The sequence below is a fragment of the Pseudophryne corroboree genome, chromosome 1 (genome assembly GCF_028390025.1).
Source record: "Pseudophryne corroboree isolate aPseCor3 chromosome 1, aPseCor3.hap2, whole genome shotgun sequence".
Classification (NCBI taxonomy): domain Eukaryota; kingdom Metazoa; phylum Chordata; class Amphibia; order Anura; family Myobatrachidae; genus Pseudophryne; species Pseudophryne corroboree.
This window is the reverse complement of record NC_086444.1, coordinates 151,005,202-151,032,552: the sequence shown is the minus strand read 5'-3', so window position 1 is coordinate 151,032,552 and position 27,351 is coordinate 151,005,202. Positions and strand designations below refer to the sequence as shown.

The 27,351-nt window shown below is 48.0% G+C and overlaps 1 protein-coding gene across 2 annotated transcripts in view; it reads right to left on the bottom strand.

Moving 5' to 3' along the window:
* The window catches only part of AP3B1 (adaptor related protein complex 3 subunit beta 1), a 494,777-nt gene that overhangs the window by 395,548 nt on the left and 71,878 nt on the right, over positions 1 to 27,351 (bottom strand). For both annotated transcript variants that reach the window (XM_063963639.1, XM_063963638.1), the window contains exons 2-4: positions 24,345 to 24,420; positions 10,877 to 10,951; positions 6,446 to 6,541 (exon numbers count right to left, since the gene is read on the bottom strand). In XM_063963639.1, the coding sequence (XP_063819709.1) occupies positions 6,446 to 6,541; positions 10,877 to 10,951; positions 24,345 to 24,420 (247 nt within the window). The remainder of the gene's footprint in view (positions 1 to 6,445; positions 6,542 to 10,876; positions 10,952 to 24,344; positions 24,421 to 27,351) is intronic.

The window sequence follows — 27,351 nt, the reverse complement described above, 5'->3', positions numbered from 1 at the left end:
AAAACCATCGACAGCCATCACTGCAGCAACTCCAACCTTGGGTGGAGGCGGAATGTGGCAAGCCAATCAGGGAAGGAGGGCAGGGCTACATAGCTCATGCTGGGAATAAAAAATAAAATTTTAATTACCTACCGGTAAATCCTTTTCTCATAGTCCGTAGAGGATACTGGGGTCCATTAAGTACTATGGGTATAGACTGGTCCATTAGGAGCCATGGGCCCACCTGATAGTGTGGGCTGGCTCCTCTGTCTATGCCCCTCCTACCAGACTCAGTCTAGGAAACTGTGACCAAGGAGACGGACATACTTTGAGAGAAGGATAGATAATGATAGTGGTGAGATTCCGAACCAGCACACACAACAAGACGAAAGCGAAGCTAACCAAATTTGAACAGTAACGGTTGAACCAACACTATTTAAACAAGTAAAATTGCAGGAAGAACGAAGCACGTATCCTCTACGGACTTCGAGAAAAGGATTTACCGCTAGGTAATTAAAATCCCATTTTCTCTTGTGTCATAGAGGATACTGAGGTCCATTTAGTACCATGGGGATGTACCAAAGCTCCCAAACCGGGTTGGAGAGTGGGGAGGTTCCTGCAGAACTGACTGACCAAACTGAAGGTACTCAGAGGCCAAAGTATCAAACTTGTAGAACTTAGCAAACGTGTTCGAACCTGACCAAGTAGCTGCTCGGCAGAGCTGTAAAGCCGAGACACCCCAGGCAGCCGCCCAGGAAGTACCCACCGACCTAGTAGAGTGGGCCTGTACAGATTTTGGACATGGCAAACCTGCCGTGGAATATGCATGCTGGATAGTAAGTCTGATCCAGCGTACAATTGTTTGCTTTGAAGCAGGACACCCAATCTTATTGGGATCATAAAGAACAAACAGCGAGTGCGTTTTTCTGTGACAAGCTGTTCTTTTCACATACACCTTCAAAGCCCTCACAACATACAAAGACTTTGAAGTAGCAGATGTGATCGGTGACAACCGGAACCACAATAGGTTGGTTAATGTGAAACGCAAACACCCCTTTAGGAAGAAATTGCTGACGAGTTCTGAGTTCAGCTCTGCTCTCATGGAAAATTAAATAGGGACTTTTATGAGACAAAGCCCCCAACTCAGACACACGTCTTGCCGAAGCCAAGGCCAACAGTGTGACGGTCTTCCACGTAAGATATTTTACGTCCACCTCCTGTAACGGCTCAAACCAGTTTGATTGGAGGAACTTCAGCACATCGTTGAGATCCCAAAGTGCCATAGGAGGCACAAAGTGAGGTTGGATGTGCAGAACACCTTTCAAGAACGTCTGGACCTCAGGGAGAGAAGCCAATTGTTTCTGAAAGAAAATGGACAAGGCCGAAATCTGGACTTTTAAGGAGCCCAGATGCAGGCCCACATCCACACATGCCTGCAGAAAAAGCAGGAAACGTCCCAGATAAAATTTCACCGCAGAATAATTTCTGCTCTCACACAGAGACGTATTTCTTCCAAATACGATGGTAATGCTTAGAAGTTACCCCCTTCCTGGCTTGGATCATAGTCAGAATAACCTTGTTAGGGATCCCTTTCCTGGCTACAATCAGACGTTTAACTTCCATGCCGTCAAACACATCCACGGCATAGACGAACGGGCCCTGTTCGAGAAGATCCTCGCGAAGAGGTAGAGGCCACGGACCTTCGAGGAGCATCTCCAGAAGGACCGTGTACCAGGCCCTTCTTGGCCAGTCCGGAGCAATGACTATTGCTTGAAGCTTTTCCCTTTTTATTCTCTTTAGAATTCTTGGGATCAAAGGAAGTGGAGGAAACACGTACACTATCTGATAGACCCATGGAGTCGTCAGGGTATCTACCGCCACCGCCTGTGGGCCTCTCGACAGGAACAATACCGTTTGAGCATCTTGTTGAGACGAGAGGCCATCATGTCGATCTGTGGATATCCCCATCGACTTGTCAAGCACCTGAACACTTCCGGGTGAAGGCCCCACTCCCCCAGGTGCAGGTAGTGTCTGCTGAGGAAGTCTGCTTCCCAGTTGTCTACTCCCGGAATGAAGACCGCTTGCAGCACCACAGCGTTTTTCTCTGCCCAGAGGAGAATTCTTGACACCTCTAACATTGCTGCTCTGCTCTTCGTTCCGCCCTGTCGGTTTATGTAAGTCACTGCCATCACATTGTCCGACTGGACCTGAATGGCCTGATCTTGAAGAAGTTGTGAGGCCTGCAGAAGGGCGTTGTATACGGCCCTGAGATCCAGAATGTTGATTGGAAGAACGACTTCCTGACTTGACCATCTTCCTTGAAACTGCACCCCATGAGTGACTGCTCCCCCACCTCTGAGGCTTGCATCTGTGGTTAACAGAATCCAGTTCTAAATTCCGAACATCCGACCCTCGATGATGTAAGAAGTCTGTAGCCACCACAGAAGGGAGAGCCTGGCTTTTGGCAACAGACGGATCCTCTGGTGCATATGAAGATGCGATCCAGAACATTTGTCCAACAGATCGAGCTGGAAGGGTCTTACGTGAAACCTTCTGTATTGAAGAGCCTCGTAAGAGGCCACCATTTTCCCCAAAAGGCGAATGCACAGATGCACCGACACCCGAGCTGGCTTCAGGATGTCCCGAACCATCGACTGGATCACCAATGTCTTCTCCAATGGAAGGAACACTTTTTGCGACTCTGTGTCCAGTATCATTCCCAGGAATGGGAGCCTCCTTGTTGGCTCTAGGTGAGATTTCGGAAGGTTCAGAATCCACCCGTGATCCTGGAGGAGTTTGGTTGAGAGAGCAATGCTGTCCAGCAACCTTTCCCTGGACGGTGCTTTTATCAGGAGATCGTCCAGGTACGGAATTATGTTCACTCCCTGTTTGCGGAGTAGAAACATCATCTGTGCCATCACCTTGGTGAACACCCTCGGTGCCGTGGAGAGACCAAACGGCAGGGCATGGAACTGGTAGCAACAGTCTTGCAGTGCAAACCTTAGATAAGCCTGATGAGGCGGCCAGATCAGAATGTGAAGGTACGCATCCTTGATATCCAGAGACACTAGGAATTCCCCCTCCTCCAGACCTGAGATTACTGCTCTAAGAGACTCCATCTTGAATTTGAACACCCGTAAGTACGGGTTCAAAGACTTGCGGTTCCGAATCGGTCTTACCGAACCGTCTGGTTTAGAGTACTACGAACAAGTTGGAATAGTACACCTTGTTGAGCAGATGAGGTGGAACTGAAACAATGACTTGAGTCTGTACCAGTTTTTGGATGGCATACTGTAAAGTCATACTTGCCTCTTGTGAAACTGGCAAGCCTGATTTGAAGAATCTGTGTGGTGGGAGCTCCAGTCTGTAGCCCTGGGAAATAAGATCTATGACCCAGGGATCCTGGCAAGAACTTGACCAGATCTGACTGAAGAATTGTAGTCGGGCTCCCACCTGACAACCTTCAAGGCATTGCGGTCCACCGTCATGCTGATGTCTTTGAGGAAGCAGAGCCTGAGCTCTGTTCCTGAGCACCTGCAATTGCTGGTTTACGTGGTTTACCTCTAGCACCGCTGAGGGACGTAGAAGCACCTCTGGATTTGCCCTTGAACTTGGCCGTCCGAAAGGACTGTAACTTAGAAGCTGAATAAGTCTTCTAAGTTGGGGGGGCTGCGGAAGGAAGATACGTAGACTTACCCGCAGTAGCTGTGGAGATCCATTTGTCTAGTTCATCTCCAAACAAGGCCTCTCCTGTGAATGGTATGCCTTCCACGCCTTTCCTGGAGTCAGTGTCAGCAGTCCACTGTCGTAGCCACAAGCCCTTACGTGCCGACACTGCCATAGCGGTGGTGTGTGTGTTAAGCAATCCTATCTCTTTTATGGCTTCCACCATAAAGTTTGCAGAGTCCTGTATATGCTGCAGGAGTAAAACAACATCCCCACTAGTGTTATCGTACAGGTTTTGGATACCTGCGCTCACCCTCTATTTGGTGTTTGTATGTGAGAAATGATGTATCTCTATGATCCTTTTCTCACAAGACTTTTTTTTTTTTTTTTTAGGATATTCATCAAGCGGCAATACCATATTTTATTTCATCTTGTGTTTAATTTCCCTATACATCGGATGTTCACAAAATATGCATGTTACTATAAGGGCATTTATGTGTAATCACAATATCATCAATTATATATGAATTATTGTACCATCTGTTATACTAAGCATTGTGACTTATAAAGGTATTTACAGATCATAGAGATACATCATTTCTCACATACAAACACCAAATAGAGGGTGAGCGCAGGTATCCAAAACCTGTACGATAACACTAGCCCTAGAGTCTGGACAACTCTCCAGATACCAGCAGCCCCCTTGAACAAGATACACATACTGTGCGCTCCACGCAAACCCCTTGATTCCAACATCCCCACTAGACAAGGAATCTAATCCCTCGGTTAGGTTACCTGACCATTTTGCAATGGCTTTTGTTATCCAGGCACATGCAATAGTGGGTATTTGGGCCACCCCAGCAGCTGTGTACAATGATTTGAGTGTAGTCTCAATTTTACGATCAGCCGTGTCTTTTAGGGAGGCTGCGCCAAGAACAGGCAATACAATTTTTCGTGACAGGCTAGAGACTGATGCATCCACTATCAGTGGATTTTCCCACTTTTTCCTATCCTCCAGAGGAAAGGGAACAGATGATAGCAACTTTTTAGGGATCTGAAATGTTTTATCAGGATTAACCCACGGTTCTTCAAACAGGGTATTCAATTCCTTTGACACAGGAAAAGTGACTGAGGACTTATTTTTTACATTAAAATAAGATTCCTCAAACTCCTCTGACACCTTATCAGTAATATGCAGAACATCTCTGATAGCCTCTATAAGAGCGTCTATTCCCTGTGACAGAGCCGAACCCCCCCCAAATCTAAGTCTACCTCACCCTCCTCCAAGTCTGACCCTTCAACGTCAGAGTCAGATTGCAGGATATGGACCAGAGATCGTTTTTGCGGACAACTGGGAGGGGGTTGAGACGCTGTTTTGGGGACTGAGTTTCTGCTCATAAACTCATTCACAGCCTTTTTTGAGTATTGCGTCTCTTTCTCATTGCGGGATAATTTTGTAGAAAGAGTGGAGAACATTCCTTTCATAGAATTAACCCACTCTGGATCAGTCCCGCTATTATGTGAACCCAGAGTACCCAGTAGTGAGCCCCCTGGTGAAGAGGAACACTCCGCTGTACAAGAAACACTCTTTGCCTGACAATGTAAATGCGACAGCACACACACACACACACACACACACACACAGGAAAAGGTTAAGCACAATTAACCCAAAGAGCCCTTCAGGGAGAGACAGAGTTATTTGGAGCCAGCCCCCACCGCGCCCTTACCGCTAATGCCAAGCTTAGCCGGGTCGCAGACTAAGTACCTTGATAGGGGACTTAGTACACTAGTAAATCGCTCCCCCCCTGCTATGACCCCCTGGTACCGCTGAGGTAATTTGGAGTCACACTGGAGGAGGGAAAATGGCGCTGGTGAGCTGCTGGGTCCTCTCATAGTGATGCTCCGTCCATTCAATGGCGTGCGGTCTTCCCGCTTTTTTTATACTGGCTGAGGAATTTGGTGCTAAAAATGGACAGAAACCGTTTTAAGGCTGTGTGGCCAGTATGGGTACAGTGTACTGAGACGCAGTTGTGTACTGCGTCTGGAGACGCATTCCGCCCCGTTTAGAAGTTGTGCGTCTCCGTACCCTTGTGCCGCCATAATGGCCGGCGCCCCGCTAACCGGGACGCCGGCTCAGTACTCACCACTCTTCATTCTTCTGGTTCTGTTAGGGGTGGCGGCGTGCTGCGGGAATGTACGCTTGCCGTGGTGGGGCTTGCAAATAGTTCCCTCAGGAGTTCAGTGTCCTATCAGCGGGGAACGGGACCATTAACCCCTCAAGAGGTTGGGCCGTTCTCCCCCCACCTCCCCCAAGTCCCATGAAGCAGGCAGGCTGGTGCCACCCAGCCATGCCTGAAAATAACAAACATATAAAATAAATGCAGAAAACTCTTCAGGAGCTTCCTTCAAAGTGACTGGCTCCTCCGGGCACATTTTCTAAACCGAGTCTGGTAGGAGGGGCATAGAGGGAGGAGCCAGCCCACACTATCAAATTATTAAAGTGCCCATGGCTCCTAGTGGACCCGTCTATACCCCATGGTACTAAATGCACCCCTATATCATCTAGGACGTAAGAGAAAGACAGAAAAGAAAAAAACATTGCTGGCGGATCTTTGCCATCGGCCATCTGTGACAATTTATCAATAGTTGCTAACCAGCTATGGTTATCCCTAGATATGGTCAGCTGTGCAACATTTGCACGCTACATTGTAAGTCACCTCGGATGTATATGCACTCCAGTTTATAGACTTTGTGTTTATTTCCTTTATTTTATTTTTTAACCTGTAAAGAACAAAGTTACCTTTAAACCACGCTGAAATGTAGCGATGGATAATAGCGCCAAGTCTTGTTGTTCCTCTGCGTATCGTACCAGGTAAACATAAACCAGCTTTTTTATCTAGAAAAGATGGAAATAATATTAAGTTAGATGGAACATAGGAAAAAGACGACACACAGGAGCATAAAACTTGTATCTCACACAGAGATCAGTGCGGGGGGAAAAAAATGTTGATTTGTTGAATGGTTTAAAGAAGGAAAACAGCTACATCTAATACTAAGAGGGGTTTGTATCTTAATACTCTGTGTGTTCAACGTGTCAACACAGTACATTTTCAAACTTTTGGCTTAACGAAATAAAATTATATACTCTCAATCTCCAGAGAGGCACTTTTATGGCTGCTGGGGTAAAAGACATAACAATATTAAATCACAGAAGGTTGCAAAATACAACACTTGTCCTTGTTCTGCTTTAGATTAGAGCAAATCAATACTGACCACAAGAGGCCTGTACGCTGAACGGCAGCAGGTTGCTGAGAAAGGCTCCTTTCCTTGAAACCACTCTGTGCCCAGATAAGGGAGCGCTTAGAGATGCGTGACTACACCACTCTCTCCGCACTTACTGCCATTCAATGTTACTACATGCCCGGCTGTGAAACTAATCACAACAGGGCCACATTAGTCTTGGGGAACACAGGAAGGCCTGTTTAATTAGTTTATCAATGCTAGAACATCAAACTTCATGACATATTGACTAAACCTTTGATTTTGGTCTGTACCTCCAGCACGGTACAGAGTCACACACCGTATCCTTTGTCATCTACTAACATCTGTTACACATCCCAACAAAGACTAAGGCAGCTTGGGCTTGCAAAAAGAAATTCACAGGGCTGCACTTTGTAAACAGCATTCAAATCATTAAGGACATGGAATGTGATGGGCTGGTTTAAGCTACAGTTTTACTTTTTATCTGTTACTGTTCATCGGGAGAGAAAGACATTTTTAATATTTTGTGCAAATATAAAAGTGTACTGTCATAGAGAAAAATGTAAGCCTTAATCACCAAGATTAGAGCTCAGTCACAGACAAAGCAATAATTGCCCGATAGGGCAGATATTACTGTGCGTGACCCTGAAGCACATGCCGTGCCTGACCAAAGACCAATATTATTGATTATTGGGTAGGTCTTACATGTGGTCAGAGGAAGACTACTATTGGTCTGTGCTTACGGTCAACTTCCAAAAGGCTGCACTGTAAGCCAGAAGCAAGCGGAAGCCTATTTGTGTGGACAAATCAGAGCATTAACATATTGTATCGCACTCAAGTCATGCCACACGATATTCCTGTATATGACCAGCATAATCTGCTACTCTGTAACTAGCGAGCACTCCCATAGAATCCACTAAAATGTACCAAGTGGTAACCCTTGTTTAAGCTGCAATATCAAAATGGATATAAAAGCAATGTAAAGCTTAAAAGCATAAACTGGGTACACACTGGAGAATTATCGGATATGATATACAGGCAGACGGGATGCCGACTGTCAGTACACCGACGGCGGCATCCGTCTGCTGGCAGCGAGGCAGCTTCGCTCACCACAGGTGCTATTCCGACTCGGGTGGTGGCGTGAACCCTCCAACAGAGTGGGAATATTGGGCAGGTGTTGAGCACCAGTCCATCGGTAAAATGCCGTCTGTCAGGATTCCGGCACTGGTCTCCTGAATTAACGACATATCGCCTACATCGCTCAGTGTGTATGTGTGATATGCGGCAGCCCGCGGTCTTACAGATATCACTAGGTTTGATGTGCTGCACATCAAACCTTACAATATCGCTAGCGTCCTTCTTTATGATAATGACGGCCAGAAAATAATAATTACATCCTTCATTAACATAGTGCTAGTGTGTACAGGTAATCCCTGCTGACGGGCATTCGTTCTGATATCGGAACAAATGCCCTTTGCTCCAGTGTGTACCCAGCTTTAGGCTTTTCCGAAAACGTGTGCAGGAGCCAATTCGCTCACATTATTTTTGTAATTAGCAGCACAGCATTTGCTTGGCTTAAAAGAAAGCATGTTTAATACTTATTATTTTTATTGTGGGAGGAAACTCGAGTACTCGGAGAAAATACAGGTAGAATCATACAAACGCCACACAGATAGAACCCTGGCTGAAAATGAACCACAGACCCCAGCAATGAAAGACAGCAATGCTAACCACTATACAACTGTGTTACAAATGGGTGTGATATTAACACAAGGCCTTATGAGGTTACTGAGAGCTGATTAATTAACTTGAAATTATGAAAACTAAAAGGTTTCCCTTTTTGGGGGGAAAAGTGCACTGTACTGTCTAATGCCAGGGACTACTGTGCAGGCCTACATGCAGTGTACTGAAGAACTACAGCCAGAAAAAAACTCAGAAATGCCCTGGACGTGGTCAAAGTGGCACCCAATTGAAAGCCATTATATTCGCCATTAAAGTTTTACAATGACCCCACAACATAGGTCCATTTACCAGAGCACTTAAAACAAATTTCTGCATGCATAACAGGCAGAAAGGGGGCAGTGACTGAGGGGAACATTTAGAGATATAGGTTTCCATGCAATAAGCAGAACTCCATTCACCAATGTCACATCTCACTGTGTATGGACAGATAGAACCATGCTAGTAACATTAAAGACAACAAAAATGAATTGGTACTTTTGATGCAACTAGCAAGATTAAATGGACAGAATTTAAAGAAGCCTGTATAAGACAGCCTCTACTCCTCTCTATGCTCAAACTCAGGTGCATACAGTATACAGAAGCACCCGTATTACACAGCTCTACGCCAAACAAGGTCATACGTCTGGCGTGATTCATGTGCAGTATTCTCCACCTTAAACAAACTGAAAATATCTAATACATAGAAATTGAAAGGTTATAAAAAAAAAGCGACAAATCTCCATTAGTTTGTGCTCCTGTATAAATACAGGTTACCAGCTCACAGTCCATTAGTCAAACAAGACACTAAAATACTGTATTTACTAAAATACTCATGACTTTTATAAGGAGCAGGGCTTGACGGAATCTGCAAATACAGATGTGGACACTTCAGAAATTCTTCTGAAGAATATGGGAAGTAAAAAATATTATTGCATTCGCAATCTTTGTGTCATTTGGGGCTACTTTACTGCGGTCAATGCTCATACACAATAAACAGAGTCCTACTCTATTTTATACAGACGTGTCCACATACACCATTGCTGCAGTCGTGCCAAACAGCCCCTCTCGATGTGCCACATCCCGTGACACTCTGCTGGCGTTGGGCGTCTTTCTTGCAGAAAATACATCTTCGTTGCAATGGGATGTGACTAGGATGCACCAGGAGACTGTGCTGATTAAGTGAATATGGGACGTTTGTATATCTGTGTGTGAATGGTTCTCTGACTCTGTATGCGAAGTGCTAAGATGCCGTGGCTTCTTCCCATGCCAAATTACATTATGCTTCACATGCAGACACAGTCACACACAGATGTGTGCGTTGCATATCAAATCAAACAGCACAGTCTCCTGGTGCATCCTAGTCGCATAGTGTTACAATTAAGATGCCTTTTTGTAGAAAAGGACGCTCGACGCTAGCAGAGTTCCACAATACCTGGAGGCTCACTCACGCCATGCATCTCACACTGCGTGGCATTCAGAGGCACACCTGTAGATGGAAAGCCCCAGTTTACAAAAAGACACAATGGGGGATATTCAATTGTTTGAAAAGTCGGTTGGGTGTCTGTTTTTCCCCGTCTATTAGATACGAAAAAACAGACACCCAACTGACTTTTTAAATATTTGAATTCCCCCCATTAATTGTATAGCAAAAATTTATTACATTCTAGAACTGGCATTCCCAACCTTGTTCCTCAAGGCACACATAAGGGCCCTACACACTGGGCGATGTTGGCGATATTATCGACCATCGATATGGACAATATCTGTGGCTAATTTGGATGATATGAGAGTACTGGCATCTGTATCGTCCAAATTGACTGGCATGTTTAAACGATGATCGCTCAACGATGAACGATTGTGGGCACGTGAATCGGTCATCATTGCAGCATCCACACTTAAAGATATGAACGATTTATCGTTCATTTATGAACGACATTGTTCATATCTTTCATATATATCGACCAGTGTGTAGTGCCCTTAACAGTCCAGGTTTTAGTGCTAACCATGCTTGAGCACAGGTGCCTTAATTAGTACCTCAGCTATTTTGATGTAGCCATCTGTGCTCAACCGTGGATATCACTAAAACCTGTACTGTTGGTGTGCCTTGAGGACAGAGGTTGGGAATGCCTGGTCTAGAGATATCCACAATGGAGCTTTCCCGTGTGCGTGCGTTTACATCACCATACACAGAAAGCAATAATGACATAGCACTGCCAGTGTAAACAGATTTTATATTGATTTTGCTTACCTCAATATTTTTACTGGCTACATTCTTCACAACAGCCGGAAATAGCTCAGAGGCGTTTTTTCCATGTGAGATCATCTTAAAACAGTAAATAACAATTAATCAGACAACTTATTAGCTTTTCTAACGGGTATAAGAACATGGTTACTCAGAGGGAGAAGTAGCAAACTTGATAAAAGTGTTGAGGAGTTGCCCATAGCAACTAAGAAGTTTCTATCTAGCATTTTACAGACTGTGGGGTCTAATTTAGTAAGCCTTGGATGGAGATAAAGTGGACGGAGATAAAGTACCAGCCAATCAGCTCCTAACCGTCATTTTTCTCTAACGTCCTAGAGGATGCTGGGACTCCGTAAGGACCATAGGGAATAGACGGGCTCCGCAGGAGATAGGGCACTTTAAGAAAGCTTTGGACTCTGGGTGTGCACTGGCTCCTCCCTCTATGCCCCTCCTCCAGACCTCAGTTTTACACTGTGCCCAGAGGATGAAGGGTGCACTGCAGGGAGCTCTCTTGAGTTCTTTGCTACAGAAAGCATTTTTGTTTGGATTTTTACTTTTTTCACAGGGAGCACTGCTGGCAACAGGCTCCCTGCATCGAGGGACTGAGGAGAGAGGGGCAGACCTACTTAACTGATAGGATCTGCTTCCTCGGCTACTGGACACCATTAGCTTCAGAGGGGGTGAACACAGGTTCGTCCTGGGCGTCCACCCCCGGAGCCACGCCGCCGTTCTCCTCACAGAGCCAGAAGAACAGAAGCAAGAAGACGTCTCAGGCGGCAGAAGCCTTCAGATTCACAGAGGTAACGCACAGCACTGCAGCTGTGCATCATTGCTCCACATCACCTCACACACTCCGGTCACTGTATGGGTGCAGGGCGCGGGGGGGGGGGGGGGCGCCCTGGGCAGCAATAATACCACCTCTTAGATGGCAAATAGGTATATACATGTACAGCTGGGCACTGTACATGTATATAATTGAGCCCCCGCCATTTTACACGATTTTGAGCGGGACAGAAGCCCGACGCCGAGGGGGCGGGGCTTCTCCCTCAGCACTCACCAGCGCCATTTCTCTCTCCACAGAACGCTGAGAGGAAGCTCCCCGGAATCTCCCCTGCTTACACACGGTGAAGGGAGTTTAAAAAGAGAGGGGGGGCACATAATTGGCGGATAAAGTATAATACAGCGCTGCTGGGGAAAAGCATTCTGTGTTGGTCTCCAGGTTGTTGCGCTGGGGTGTGTGCTGGCATACTCTCTCTCTGGCTCTCCAAAGGGCCTTTCAGGGGATACTCTCTTCAGAAAAAGTTTCCCTGGGTGTGTGCAGTGTGTCGGTACGTGTGTGTCGACATGTTTGATGAGGAAGGCGCGCTTAATGTGGAGGGGGAGTGCTTGAATGTCAGGTCGCCGTCGGGAACGCCGACACCGGACTGGGTGGATATGCTGAATGTCTTGAATGCAAATGTAAATCTCCTGCATAAAAGATTAGACAAAGCTGAAGCTAGGGATCAGTCAGGTAGCCAGTCCGTGCCTGTACCTGTGGTGCCAGGACCTTCAGGGTCTCAAAAGCGCCCCATATCCCAGGTCGCTGACACAGATACCGACACAGATACTGACTCTAGTGTCGACTATGAGGATGCAAAATTACAGCCGAAGGTGGCAAAAGGTATTAGGTACATGATTATTGCCATAAAAGAGATTTTGCATATCACGGAGGAACCCCCTGTCCCTGACACGAGGGTTCACATGTATAAAGGGAAAAAGCCTGAGGTCACGTTTCCGTCCTCATTTGAGCTAAGCGAATTATGCGAAAAGGCTTGGGAATCTCCGGATAGGAGACTCCATGTTCCCAAAAGGATTCTCATGGTGTATCCTTTTCCACAGAAGGATCGGATACGATGGGAATCGGCGCCTCAAGTAGACAAGGCGCTGACACGCTTATCCAAGAAGGTGGCACTGCCTTCTCCGGACACTGCTTCCCTCAAGGATCCTGCTGATCGCAAGCAGGAAATTACCATGAAGCACATTTACACACATTCAGGAACTATAGTTAGGCCGGCCATGGCGTCGGCCTGGGTTTGTAGTGCTGTCGTGGCATGGGCAGACTCCTTATCTACGGAGATGGACACCTTAGATAGGGATACCATTCTAATGACCATGGAGCATATCAGAGATGCTGCCTTGTATATGAGGGATGCTCAGAGAGACATTTGTTTACTAAGCTCTAGAATAAACGCTATGTCTATTTCTGCTAGGCGGCTCTTGTGGACCCGACAGTGGACGGGAGACGCCGACTCAAAGCGGCATATGGTGTCATTGCCTTACAAGGGGGAGGAGTTGTTTGGAGAAGGCCTCTCGGACCTAGTCTCTACTGCTACGGCCGGTAAATCGAATTTTTTACCTTATGTTCCCCCGCAGCATTCTAAGAAGGTACCACATTATCACATGCAGTCCTTTCGTTCCAATAAAAACAAGAAGGTACGAGGATCGTCCTTCGTTGCCAGAGGTAAAGGCAAGGGAAAAAAGCTGCACTCAGCTAGTTCCCAGGAGCAGAAGTCCTCCCCTACTTCCGCAAAGTCCACAGCATGACGCTGGGGCTTTCCGGGGGGAAGGGGGGGGGGTCAGATCAAGTGGGGGCACGTCTTCGTCTTTTCAGCCACGTCTGGGTTCAATCACAGGTGGATCCCTGGGCAATAGAGATGGTTTCCCAGGGATACAGGCTGGAATTCGAAGACATGCCCCCTCGCCGGTTTTTCAAATCGGCTCTGCCGGCTTCCCCGTCAAAGAGGGAGCTAGTGTTAGCGGCAATTCACAAATTGTACATTCAACAGGTGATAATCAAGGTTCCTCATCTCCAGCAAGGAGAGGGTTATTATTCATCCCTGTTTGTGGTATCGAAACCGGACGGTTCGGTCAGACCCATTCTAAATCTAAAATCCCTGAACCTGTACTTGAAGAGGTTCAAGTTCAAAATGGAATCGCTCAGAATGGTCATCGCCAGCCTGGAGGGAGGGGATTGGATGGTGTCCCTGGACATAAAGGATGCGTACCTTCATGTTCCGATTTTCCCCCCTCACCAGGCGTTTCTGAGATTTGCAGTACAGGATTGTCACTACCAATTTCAGACGTTGCTGTTTGGTCTTTCCACAGCCCCAAGAATTTTCACTAAGGTAATGGCGGAAATGATGGTGCTCCTGCGCAAGCAGGGAGTCACAATTATCCCGTACTTGGACGATCTCCTTATAAAGGCGAGATCTCGGGAGAAGTTGCTGGACAGCGTGTCTCTGTCCGTGAAGACGTTGCAGATGCACGGCTGGAATCTCAATTTACCGAAATCCCAGCTAGTACCTGCAACGCGTCTGACCTTTTTGGGCCTGATTCTAGACACAGACCAAAAAAGAGTTTTTCTTCCGGTGGAGAAGGCTCAGGAGCTCATAGCCCTGGTCAGGAACCTTTTAAAGCCAAAAAAAGGTTTCAGTGCATCATTGCACAAAGGTTCTGGGGAAGATGGTGGCTTCATACGAGGCCATCCCCTTCGGCAGGTTCCATGCGAGGACTTTCCAATGGGACCTATTGGACAAATGGGCCGGGTCCCATCTACAGATGCAGAAACGGATCACCCTGTCTCCCAGGGCCAGGGTATCTCTCCTGTGGTGGCTGCACAGTGCTCACCACCTAGAGGGTCGCAGGTTCGGCATTCAGGACTGGATCCTGGTGACCACGGACGCAAGCCTCCGAGGTTGGGGGGCTGTCGCACTGGGAAGAAATTTCCAAGGTCTCTGGTCAAGCCTAGAGACTTGTCTCCACATCAATGTCCTGGAGTTAAGGGCCACTTACAACGCCCTACGCCAGGCGGAGGAGTGGCTTCAGAACAAACCGGTTCTGATTCAGTCGGACAATATCACGGCAGTGGCTCATGTAAACCGCCAAGGCGGCACAAGGAGCAGAGTGGCCATGGCAGAGGCGACCAGGATTCTGCGCTGGGCGGAAGGCCATGTAAGCGCACTATCAGCAGTGTTCATCCCGGGGGTGGACAACTGGGAGGCGGACTTCCTCAGCAGGCACGACCTGCATCCGGGAGAGTGGGGACTTCATCAAGAAGTCTTCACACAGATCGTGGATCGGTGGGGACTGCCTCAAATAGACATGATGGCGTCCCGTCTCAACAAAAAGCTAAAGAGGTATTGCGCCAGGTCAAGAGACCCTCAGGCGGTGGCGGTAGACGCTCTGGTGACACCATGGGTGTTCAGATCGGTCTATGTGTTTCCTCCTCTGCCTCTCATACCCAAGGTGTTGAGATTAATAAGACTAAGAAGGGTCAGAATAATTCTCATTGTTCCAGATTGGCCAAGGAGGACTTGGTATCCGGATCTGCAAGAGTTGCTCACAGAAGATCCGTGGCCTCTTCCTCTAAGGCAGGACCTGCTGCAGCAGGGGCCCTGTTTGTTCCAAGACTTACCGCGGCTGCGTTTGACGGCATGGCGGTTGAACGCCGAATCCTAGCTGAAAAAGGGATTCCGGAGGAGGTCATTCCTATCCTGATCAAGGCTAGGAAGGATGTGACATCGAAACATTATCACCGTATATGGCGGAAATATGTTTCTTGGTGTGAGGCCAGAGCTGCTCCTATGGAGGAGTTCCATTTGGGCCGTCTGCTTCACTTCCTTCAAACGGGAGTGAATTTGGGCCTAAAATTAGGGTCCATAAAGGTCCAAATTTCAGCCTTATCCATTTTCTTTCAAAAAGAATTGGCTTCTCTTCCTGAAGTACAGACTTTTGTGAAGGGAGTGCTGCATATTCAGCCTCCCTTTGTACCTCCGGTGGCGCCTTGGGATCTTAACGTGGTATTAAGTTTCCTCAAGTCACCTTGGTTTGAACCACTCAAAACAGTGGAGTTAAAATACCTCACTTGGAAAGTGGTCATGTTGTTGGCCTTAACTTCTGCAAGGCGTGTTTCGGAATTAGCGGCTTTATCATATAAAAGCCCATACCTGATTTTTCACGTGGATAGGGCAGAGTTGAGGACTCGTCCTCAATTTCTGCCCAAGGTGGTCTCATCTTTTCATATGAACCAACCTATTGTCGTGCCTGTGGCTGCACGGGACTTGGAGGACTCCGAGTCCCTGGATGTGGTCAGGGCTTTTAAGATTTACGTGACCAGAACAGCTAGGATCAGGAAGACAAACTCTGTTTGTTCTGTATGCGGCCAACAAGGTTGGCGCTCCTGCTTCAAAGCAAACAATTGCTCGCTGGATCTGTAACACGATTCAGCAGGCGCATTCTACGGCAGGATTGCCATTGCCTAAATCGGTTAAGGACCATTCCACTAGGAAGGTGGGCCCTTCTTGGTCGGCTGCCCGAGGGGTCTCGGCACTACAACTGTGCCGAGCTGCTACTTGATCGGGGTCAAACACCTTTGCAAAGTTCTATAAGTTTGATACCCTGGCTGAGGAGGACCTCCTGTTTGCTCAATCGGTGCTGCAGAGTCATCCGCACTCTCCCGCCCGTTTGGGAGCTTTGGTATAATCCCAATGGTCCTTACGGAGTCCCCAGCATCCTCTAGGACGTTAGAGAAAATAGGATTTTACTTAAAGGTAAATCTATTTCTCGTAGTCCGTAGAGGATGCTGGGCGCCCGTCCCAAGTGCGGACTTCTTCTGCAAGACTTGTATATAGTTATTGCTTACATAAGGGTTATGTATAGTTGGTCGGTCTTGAACCGAGGCTATGTTACTTGTTCATACTGTTAACTGGGTAGTTTATCACAAGTTATACGGTGTGATTGGTGTGGCTGGTATGAAGCTCTCCCTTAAGTTACATAAATCCTTTCCTCGTACTGTTCATATCCTCTGGGCACAGTTTCTCTAACTGAGGTCTGGAGGAGGGACATAGAGGGAGGAGCCAGTGCGCACCCAGAATCCAAAGCTTTCTTAAAGTGCCCTATCTCCTGCGGAGCCCGTCTATTCCCCATGGTCCTTACAGAGTCCCCAGCATCCTCTACGGACTACGAGAAATAGATTTACCGGCAAGTAAAATCCTATTTTTAAACCCAGCCTGTGACATGGCAGTTAGATGCTGACTGGCTGGTGTTTTACCCCCATCCACTTTATCTCCATCCAAGGCTTAGCCGCACTGTGTGAACACATACATTAACATGTATGTGTTCAATATGAACTCCTGCCGTCCTGTCATCTGGCCCGACAGCTGCATGCTGCGGTCGGAGCCGGCGGGACTGCTGCACATGTGTGGGTGCCTGCATAGGCGCCCATGTGCAGTCTCCTTGCGGCCAAGCTATGCGGGCAGCTATGTGTGGCAATAGCCTAAATAGACCCTTGTATTGGATAAATGCTAGCTAGAAGTGGTGTAGTTGCTATAGGTGACTTCTCCAATCATCAACTTTAGAATGCTTGTTACATTTCCTCCTTACTATATAGGTCAGCAAAGGTTAAACAAGTGCCCCTTATTATCTATAAAATAACTAGGTCTGTTTATGTTTAAAAACATTTTTACTTTTAACTCTTTATTCCAGACCAGTAGAGTATAAATGTATTTTTAATGAATTAAAGAGGCTGACATGTGCTGGCCTGGCATTGGTGTCTACAGGACAGTAAGCATGTGTGCACTAGTGCAGCTCACCAATGGGGGGAAAATTATACACAACTAATGACATAATAGTATGGAAGACACAAAATGCAAGTGATTTAGGAGTATATATTTGTTTATAGCATTATATGAACTAGTTTGTGAAATTGCATGATCAATCGTCTATAAATTCTAAATAGGATTTCTTACATTGCACAAAAAAACTAAACAAAAACTGTGAAACTTTCTATAAGTGGTTCAAGATTACTATGTACAGCAGATATCGTTATTGTAATTTTCTAAACCATACGATTATTCATGTAGTTTAACATCATGCAATCACTAAATGCTTTCTACAAACAGGGCCCGATTCATGTTTGTACATTAAGGAAAGCAAAAAAAAAAAAAAGCATGCAACTGTGTCTGGGGGTGGTCTTCAGTATGCCGAATGTCGGGATCCCGGCGCACAGTATACCAGCGCCGGGATCCCGACAGCTATTCTCCCTCGTGGGGGTCCACGACCCCCCTGGAGGGAGAATAAAATAGCGTGTAGCGCGCCACCGTGCCCGCACCATGGCGAGCCCGCAAAGGGCTCCTTTGCGCTCACCACACTGTCGGTATGCCGGCGGTCGGGCTCACGGCGCCGGTATGCTGGTCGCCGGGAGTCCGGACGCCAGAATACCATACTACACCCGTGTCTGGAACAAACCCTGTTGCCATGCATATTGTTTCTATGCTGGGTAAATACTGGCTGCTTTTGCATGTAGCCCACACACGTTAGACAGCTTTATTTATACGCTGCAATGTATATTTCAGTTTGAAAACACCCCACCCAAATCTAACTCGGCATGTTACAGCTGCCCAACTTACAGTGCAACATGGTTTTGCCCACTTACATACCTCCTAACCGTCCTGATTTTCACTGTCCCGCCTGCAGGCAGGAGTGTCAGCAGTTGGGAGGCTCCTGTCATTCTCTGCTCTTCCTAGCAGAGCAGATGTGTGCAGCATCTATTCACAGGAGACAGAGGGTCTGGGGGCATGTCAGCAGCTCACAGAGCGCTGGGAATGCCCCATAGTGACGGAAAACAGGGGCATGGCTTGCAATTGCAGCACTCCCACGAAGCCACACCCCCTTTCGTGTAGACCACGCCGCCTTTGACTTTGCAGAGCCAGGGAGTCCCGCTTCCCCATCTCCCGATGTTGGTAGGTATACAGTTGCCTGCTTCTTCTTTTTTTTTTTTTTTCTTCTTTACTTACAAATAAGAATCCGGCCATAAACCAACATACTGTTATAAATAGTAGCTAACAATTTGACTGTAACAGGAAAGAAACAACAGGGTCAGTGGAAGGGTAGATTCAGGATTATATAGTGACAGGGGGGGGTCACGATTTATAAATCAATTTTGGTGTGGCCACTAGCAACGGCTGTGTAGATACATCGCTATTCAGCCTAAAGACGTGCACAGTTTGTGAGATATGGAGGAGGAGGTGGTGGTGGTGTGTGTAGGGGGGGGGCGGACACCCACTCGACAAACTGCTCCTGCCTTAAGCTTTGGAAACAACCGAATTGCCTGAGCCAGGAGCGGGGAAATAGAGGGCTGGTCCATTGCATCCTGGGAATCTAAAAAGCTTGATCGTTTGGTGCACATTCCGCTGTCGCTTCCTTATATCCCACGGTAGATCCTGTGGATCACTGTGGCCCCTGACAGAGAAATTTGACTGTATAAGTCAATATTGTGCTTCTCCCTCTTATGCCTGCACATCCTGCATTAAGGTCACATATTTCTAACCATGCCACACGGTCATATGGTGCAGAATATGGACCGGACCACAGAAATACACCGGGTAATCTGCTACCTACAACTAGGGGATGGATATTAAGTTCTCATGATTTTAGTTTTTGCAAAAAAGAAAAAAAAATCATAAATGATGCACAGCTGGTCCTAGGCCTCCCTCTATTCTACAGGAACAGAGTCTGATGCAAAGTATACATGGAAAAGTGACCCATCGACCAGCAGATGCAAATAAACCCAGCAGAAAGTGTGCAAACCTAACAGACCAACTAGAAGTACTTCCCTGCAGCCGGGGACACAGAGGACGGAAGGAGCTAACAGACAGCATCTTCATCAGACTGACAGCACAGGGGAGCAAGCACGTCAGCAATCACCATCCTGGAGAGTAGCCCCATTGTGTTGCAACTGTCACTCGTGTGGGCAGTGGCGTAACTACTGCCCCCGCAGTCCTCGCGGTGGCTTGGGGGCGAGGGGCTGCGGGGGTGCCACTGACTTTGCACAGATTGACATGCGGACGAGCGTCCGCATGTCAATCTGCTGTCTCCTTCCCTCCGCTGCTGTAAGGAGGGACACGGAGCGCACAGCGCGTGCCTCTCCTGTGTCCCTCCCTGGCTCTCCCCCGGCCGGTCTAATAAAGGAAGTGCCGTTCATGAGCTCTGATTGGCTCACGAACCGGCACTACCCTTATTAGACCGGCAGGAGAGCCAGGAGGGACACAGGAGAGGCGCGCTAGGCGCTCCGTGTCCCTCCAACACAAAGGGGGGGGGGGGGGGGGAGAGCAGGCACTGTTGGGGGATATCTGGCACTGGGGGCATATACCTGGCACTGTGGGGGAATATCTGGCACTGGGGGCATATACCTGGCACTGTGGGGGAATATCTGGCACTGGGGGCATATACCTGGCACTGTGGGGGAATATCTGGCCCTGGGGGCATATACCTGGCACTGTGGGGGAATATCTGGCACTGGGGGCATATACCTGGCACTGTGGGGGAAGATCTGGCACTGGGGGCATATACCTGGCACTGTGGGGGAATATCTGGCACTGGGGGCATATACCTGGCACTGTGGGGGAAGATCTGGCACTGGGGGCATATACCTGGCACTGTGGGGGAATATCTGGCACTGGGGGCATATACCTGGCACTGTGGGGGAATATTTGGCACTGGGGGGAGCAGGCACTGAGGGGGCATATGTGGCACTGTGGGGGAATATCTGGCACTGGGGGCATATACCTGGCACTGTGGGGGAATATCTGGCACTGGGGGCATATACCTGGCACTGTGGGGGAATATCTGGCACTGGGGGCATATACCTGGCACTGTGGGGGAAGATCTGGCACTGGGGGCATATACCTGGCACTGTGGGGGAAGATCTGGCACTGGGGGCATATACCTGGCACTGTGGGGGAATATCTGGCACTGGGGGCATATACCTGGCACTGTGGGGGAATATTTGGCACTGGGGGGAGCAGGCACTGAGGGGGCATATGTGGCACTGTGGGGGAATATCTGGCACTGGGGGCATATACCTGGCACTGTGGGGGAATATCTGGCACTGGGGGCATATACCTGGCACTGTGGGGGAATATCTGGCACTAGGGGGAGCAGGCACTGAGGGGGCATATGTGGCACTGTGGGGAGCAGGCACTGAGGGGGCATGTGTGGCACTGGGGGGGGGGGGGGGATATATGTGGCACTGGGGGCATGTACCTGGCACTGTGGGGGAATATCTGGCACTGGGGGCATATACCTGGCACTGTGGGGGAATATCTGGCACTGGGGGCATATGTGGCACTGGGAGCATGGCCCTAGCAACAAGCACTACCCCCTAGCAACGAGCATGACACCCAGTGCATGAAACCCCTGGCAACGAGCATGACACCCAGTGCATGAAACCCCTGGCAACGAGCATGACACCCTGAGCATGAAAACCCCTGGCACCGTGCATGGAACCAAGAGCATGAAACCGCTGGCAATGAGCATGACACCCAGTGCATGAAACCCCTGGCAACGAGCATGACACCCTGAGCATGAAAGCCCCTGGCACCGTGCATGGAACCAAGAGCATGAAACCCCTGGCAACGAGCAGGTAATTTAAAAGTAATTAGAAGCCTTACTGTAGAACTTAATGTGTAATGGGCATTACGGTGTGTGGCATAATGTATCACGGACATTGTGGTGTGTGTCATAATGTGTCAGGCATTACGGTGTGTTGTATACTATATCACGGGCATTGTGGTATGTGGTATAATGTCTCAGGATCATTGTGGTGTGTGTCATACTGTGTCACAGACATTGTATGTGCTATAATGTATCAGGGGCATTGCAGTGTGTAGCATAATGTATAACGGGCATTGCGATTCCTGTCATAATGTGTCACAGGCATTACGGTGTGTGGCATAATGTGTCGGGGGCATTACAGTGTGTGCATATTGTGTCATGTGCATTATTGTGTGTGGCATAATGGCTAAGGCCATTGCAGTATGTGGAATAATGTATACTGGGCATTACTATAAGGAGGAAAAATGACAAATAATGTAAGGGGTATGAATCAGGATTATTTTTCTTTCCTGTGGTGGCTAACGTCTGGGCGTGCAGGTTGCAAAACTGGGGTATAAGGTAGTCTTTTCCTGCAATGCCACGCCCCTTTACGTGAAGCCACACCCCTTTACGTGAAGCCACATCCCCTTTTGGCGGCGCGCACCTGCGGCGCGCGCATATTTGTCCCTTTACTAGTGCCAATTATGGGGGTTATGGGTGGGGGGGGGGGGGGCGCCAAAGGATTTTTTGGCTTGGGGGAGAAAATTTTCTAGTTACGCCCCTGCGTGTGGGACAGGCTATTCTTAGGCTGCCCCACAAGTTCAGACCGTCATGAGGCATAGCAGGCCCTAGGTGTTCAACAGAAGCAGACAGCAGCTTTCCACCATCCCTTCACCATTAAATAGCATATTGTCAACCGGGAAGGAGATGGTACATGTGGAATGTAGTGCAGCTGACACTTGCCTGCTCCCCCAGTCAGTAGTGAAGCACCACCCCCAACCCCAAGTTATCCCACATCAGCAGTGGGGTGATTAGGGTATCTCCATAGCATGTTCCGGAAGGCAGACAACCTAGCAAGACTGTCTGTGCCATGTGACCACTATACAGAACATCCAGGCAGTACAGCAAAATAAACAACCTATAGAGCACTCTATTAAAATGAGTCCCCAGCAGAATGAGGCGATATAAGAAGTGGAAGCACAAAATATTTAGGAGGCTGTATCATTGTAACACAACTAGTGTCTTTCAATCAGAAGCCTTTTAGTGTGATTCCCATGTGTCCCAATGGAGCAATTCAGATCTTAAGACACACAGGACATGTTTGTAGCTGGAAGAGCCAAGTGTTCGTATACTGCCATCTGACATCACAGTGACACTGATGCATGCAATACAGTAATGTGATGTCACCTGGCAGGAACACTGCCAGGTGACATCACTACTGGGTTCCTCTACTTGAGCATCACCTCACTGTATTTGTCAGATCTTATCAGATATAGATTACCTAAAAGGATGCAGTAATCCCAAAATTAGACCGGACAAGTAAGGGTGGAGAGGGAAGAGAGTGCACAGATTTGAAAAATATTTTTTTGTTGTTTTCATTTAGGTTTTTAAATAACTAAACAAAATAATTTCTAATCCAAATATAACTAAAGGTGTATACACACGTGAGATCCTTGCTATGCCCGATTTTGACTCTGCGATTTCCCTTGGATCTCTTGATTTTGACGATCTGTGCTTGAGATTTTGTCTTTGTACGATTTTGACTTATGCTAGGTACACACTGGCAGATATATTGGCCAGTCAGTTGGTCGTCCAGTATATCTTTTGCTGATCTGCAGGTGTGTACAAGCAATATGTCTGTGAAAGGCGTCTTTCACAGATATATTGCATCTGCTGTGCAGATATATTAGTGCATAGCTGCAGATAGATTTAACAGCAGATATATCTTTAAAGGCCAATATACACGGGAGAGATGTGTGCTGAGCGAACCACTCAGCACACATCTCTCCCGCCACTCAGCACAGCGCGATGTGTGCCGAGCGTGCGGGGGGAGCCGCTCATTTCACCCAGCGGGTGAAATGAGCGACGTGCTAGATTGGCCTGCATGCAGGCCAATCTAGCACCAGCTATAGCGATGCACGGGGCTGCGCATCGCTATCGGGGGTAAACACGAGGGATCTGTGCTTAAAATCTAAGCAATCTAGTCAGATTGCTTAGATTTTAAGCATGGATCTCTCCGTGAGTACCCCCCTTAAGATATATTGGTGCATCATTCTGTGTGTATGAACAACCACCATTCTCAGATATAACTGCCAGTGTGTACCCAGCTTAAGTGCCAATTTTGACTATACTTTGTATTAGATAGTACACTAGATAGTCAAGATTGATGTGCCTGCACAGTCTATCTAGCCTTGCGATAACGACCCAGCGGGGCCGCGCATTGGGATCGAATCTGTACCGCAAGCTGCCTAAAGGGTCCTACACATTGAGCAATCCGCCGCCGAGCTTCCGACGGCGGATACGGCTGACCCGGTGGCGGGGGGAGTGAAGTTTCTTCACTCCCCCCCGTCACCCGGCTCCATAGAAGTACAGGCAAATATGGACGAGATTGTCCATATTGGCCTGCATGCACAGGAGACGGGGCACCAGCGACGTGGGCATCGTTCATCGCTGGTGCCTCCACACTGAAAGATATGAACGGTATCTCGTTCATTAAGGAACAAGATCGTTCATATCTTTGATTATTATCGCCCAGTGTATAGGGCCTATATCACCTTGCGATTTTCACTAACTTTCTTAGCGATTTTGACTATATAGTCAAAATTGAATGGAGAAATCTCACCTTTACACAACTTTGGGATCTAAATAAAAACAAATATATATGTCACTTCTCTGTAATGAGCTTTATATAGGCTACAGAACAAAAGGATAAAACACATTAAGGGGTTAACGTATCACACAAGGGCCTTCATAAAAAAAAAAGTTTAAAAAAAATATGCAACGGCTTTGTAAAGAAACAGCTACTGTACAAATCGACACACAGTATATTAAAGAACAGTCGTACCCCTACAATCCTTTTCATTGCTTCTAATTTGGCAGAGTCTTTGTTGCTTTCCAACATTTGCACCAAGTCTTCATTCCTACAAACAAGAAAGAAAAATGTATATTTAGTACAAACCCTAACACCATGTATCATAGGATCTGTATTTCAGAAAAAATGACTGAACAATACACACCGATTCCACACACCCACCCAACTACCCCCAGTTTTTCAAAGAAAATCTTAGTTGTTTTTATTTGCATCTCAATTGTTTGACCTGTTAAAAGTTTAACGAACACTTATTCTACCAGACAGTGAGCACAGACCCAGCACAGGTTACCATGCGCTGTACCCACCAGACAGTGAACACAGCCCCAGCACAGGTTACTATCCGCTGTACCCACCAGACGGTGAACACAGCCCCAGCACAGGTTACCATGCGCTGTACCCACCAGACGGTGAACACAGCCCAAGCACAGGTTACCATGCGCTGTACCCACCAGCCGGTGAACACAGCCACAGCACAGGTTACCATGTACTGCACCCACCAGAAGGTGAACACAGCCCCTGCACAGGTTACCATGCGCTGTACCCACCAGAAGGTGAACACAGCCCCTGCACAGGTTACCATGCGCTGTACCCACCAGACGGTGAACACAGCCCCAGCACAGGTTACCATGTACTGCACCCACCAGAAGGTGAACACAGCCCCTGCACAGGTTACCATGCGCTGCACCCACCAGAAGGTGAACACAGCCCCAGGACAGGTTACCATGTGCTACACCCACCAGAAGGTGAACACAGCCCCAGGACAGGTTACCATGTGCTACACCCAACAGAAGGTGAACACAGCCCCAGCACAGGTTACTATCCACTGTACCCACCAGACGGTGAACACAGCCCCAGCACAGGTTACCATGCGCTGCACCCACCAGACGGTGAACATAGCCCCAGGACAGGTTACCATGCGCTGTACCCACCAGACGGTGAACATAGCCCCAGGACAGGTTACCATGTGCTACACCCAACAGAAGGTGAACACAGCCCCAGCACAGGTTACCATGCGCTGTGCCCACTAGACGGTGAACACAGCCACAGCACAGGTTACTACCCGCTGTACCCACCAGACGGTGAACACAGCCCCAGTACAGGTTACCATGTACTGCACCCACCAGAAGGTGAACACAGCCCCTGCACAGGTTACCATGCGCTGCACCCACCAGAAGGTGAACACAGCCCCAGGACAGGTTACCATGTGCTACACCCAACATAAGGTGAACACAGCCCCAGCACAGGTTACTATCCACTGTACCCACCAGACGGTGAACACAGCCCCAGCACAGGTTACCATGCGCTGCACCCACCAGACGGTGAACATAGCCCCAGGACAGGTTACCATGCGCTGTACCCACCAGACGGTGAACATAGCCCCAGGACAGGTTACCATGTGCTACACCCAACAGAAGGTGAACACAGCCCCAGCACAGGTTACCATGCGCTGTGCCCACTAGACGGTGAACACAGCCACAGCACAGGTTACTACCCGCTGTACCCACCAGACGGTGAACACAGCCCCAGTACAGGTTACTATGCGCTGTACCCACCAGACGGTGAACATAGCCCCAGCACAGGTTACCATGCGCTGTACCCACCAGAAGGTGAACACAGCCCCAGCACAGGTTACCATGCGCTGTACCCACCAGAAGGTGAACATAGCCCCAGCACAGGTTACCATGCGCTGCACCCACCAGAATGTGAACACAGCCCCAGCACTTGTCGACAGATCACCGGGATAAAAACAACTATGTATGATGGTATTGGGCAAAACGATCATTCAGAAATAGGATTGCAGAGTTTGAACATTCCGATTGGAAAGTACCTAAAAATCAATTGTGTATCTGTGTGTGAGTGGATACCTTTTTATTAATACTATCTTTAGTTATATTGTGCCTAAGGGTGTGGTGACACCATTCATAGAGGAGAGCATACACATTAGATAAATATAGACTAGCTAACTAATTTGCATCGTTGCCAAATACATAATCATAGCCCACAGATTACATCATTTAGAGGAGACAGTAGATGAGAGGGGACTGCTCCCTAGAGCTTACATTCTAGGGGGAGAGGGGACAGAGGTTGGAGGGTTCCGTGGATGGATAGTAAATATAGAAGAGATTTTAGGTCATGTTTAAAAGCCCAGAGGGTAGAGAAAATAAGATTTTACTCACCGGTAAATCTATTTCTCGTAGTCCGTAGTGGATGCTGGGAACTCCGAAAGGACCATGGGGAATAGCGGCTCCGCAGGAGACTGGGCACAACTAAAGAAAGCTTTTAGGTCACCTGGTGTGCACTGGCTCCTCCCACTATGACCCTCCTCCAAGCCTCAGTTAGGACACTGTGCCCGGACGAGCTGACATAATAAGGAAGGATTTTGAATCCCGGGTAAGACTCATACCAGCCACACCAATCACACTGTATAACTCGTGATACAATACCCAGTTTAACAGTATGAAAACAACTGAGCCTCTCAACAGATGGCTCAACAATAACCCTTTAGTTAACAGTAACTATGTACAAGTATTGCAGACAATCCGCACTTGGGACGGGCGCCCAGCATCCACTACGGACTACGAGAAATAGATTTACCGGTGAGTAAAATCTTATTTTCTCTGACGTCCTAGCGGATGCTGGGAACTCCGAAAGGACCATGGGGATTATACCAAAGCTCCCAAACGGGCGGGAGAGTGCGGATGACTCTGCAGCACCGAATGAGAGAACTCAAGGTCCTCCTCAGCCAGGGTATCAAATCTGTAGAATTTTGCAAACGTATTTGCCCCTGACCAAGTAGCAGCTCGGCAAAGTTGTAAAGCCGAGACCCCTCGGGCAGCCGCCCAAGATGAGCCCACCTTCCTTGTGGAATGGGCTTTTACTGATTTAGGATGCGGCAGTCCAGCCGCAGAATGCGCCTGCTGAATTGTGCTACAAATCCAGCGAGCAATAGTCTGCTTAGAAGCAGGAGCACCCAGCTTGT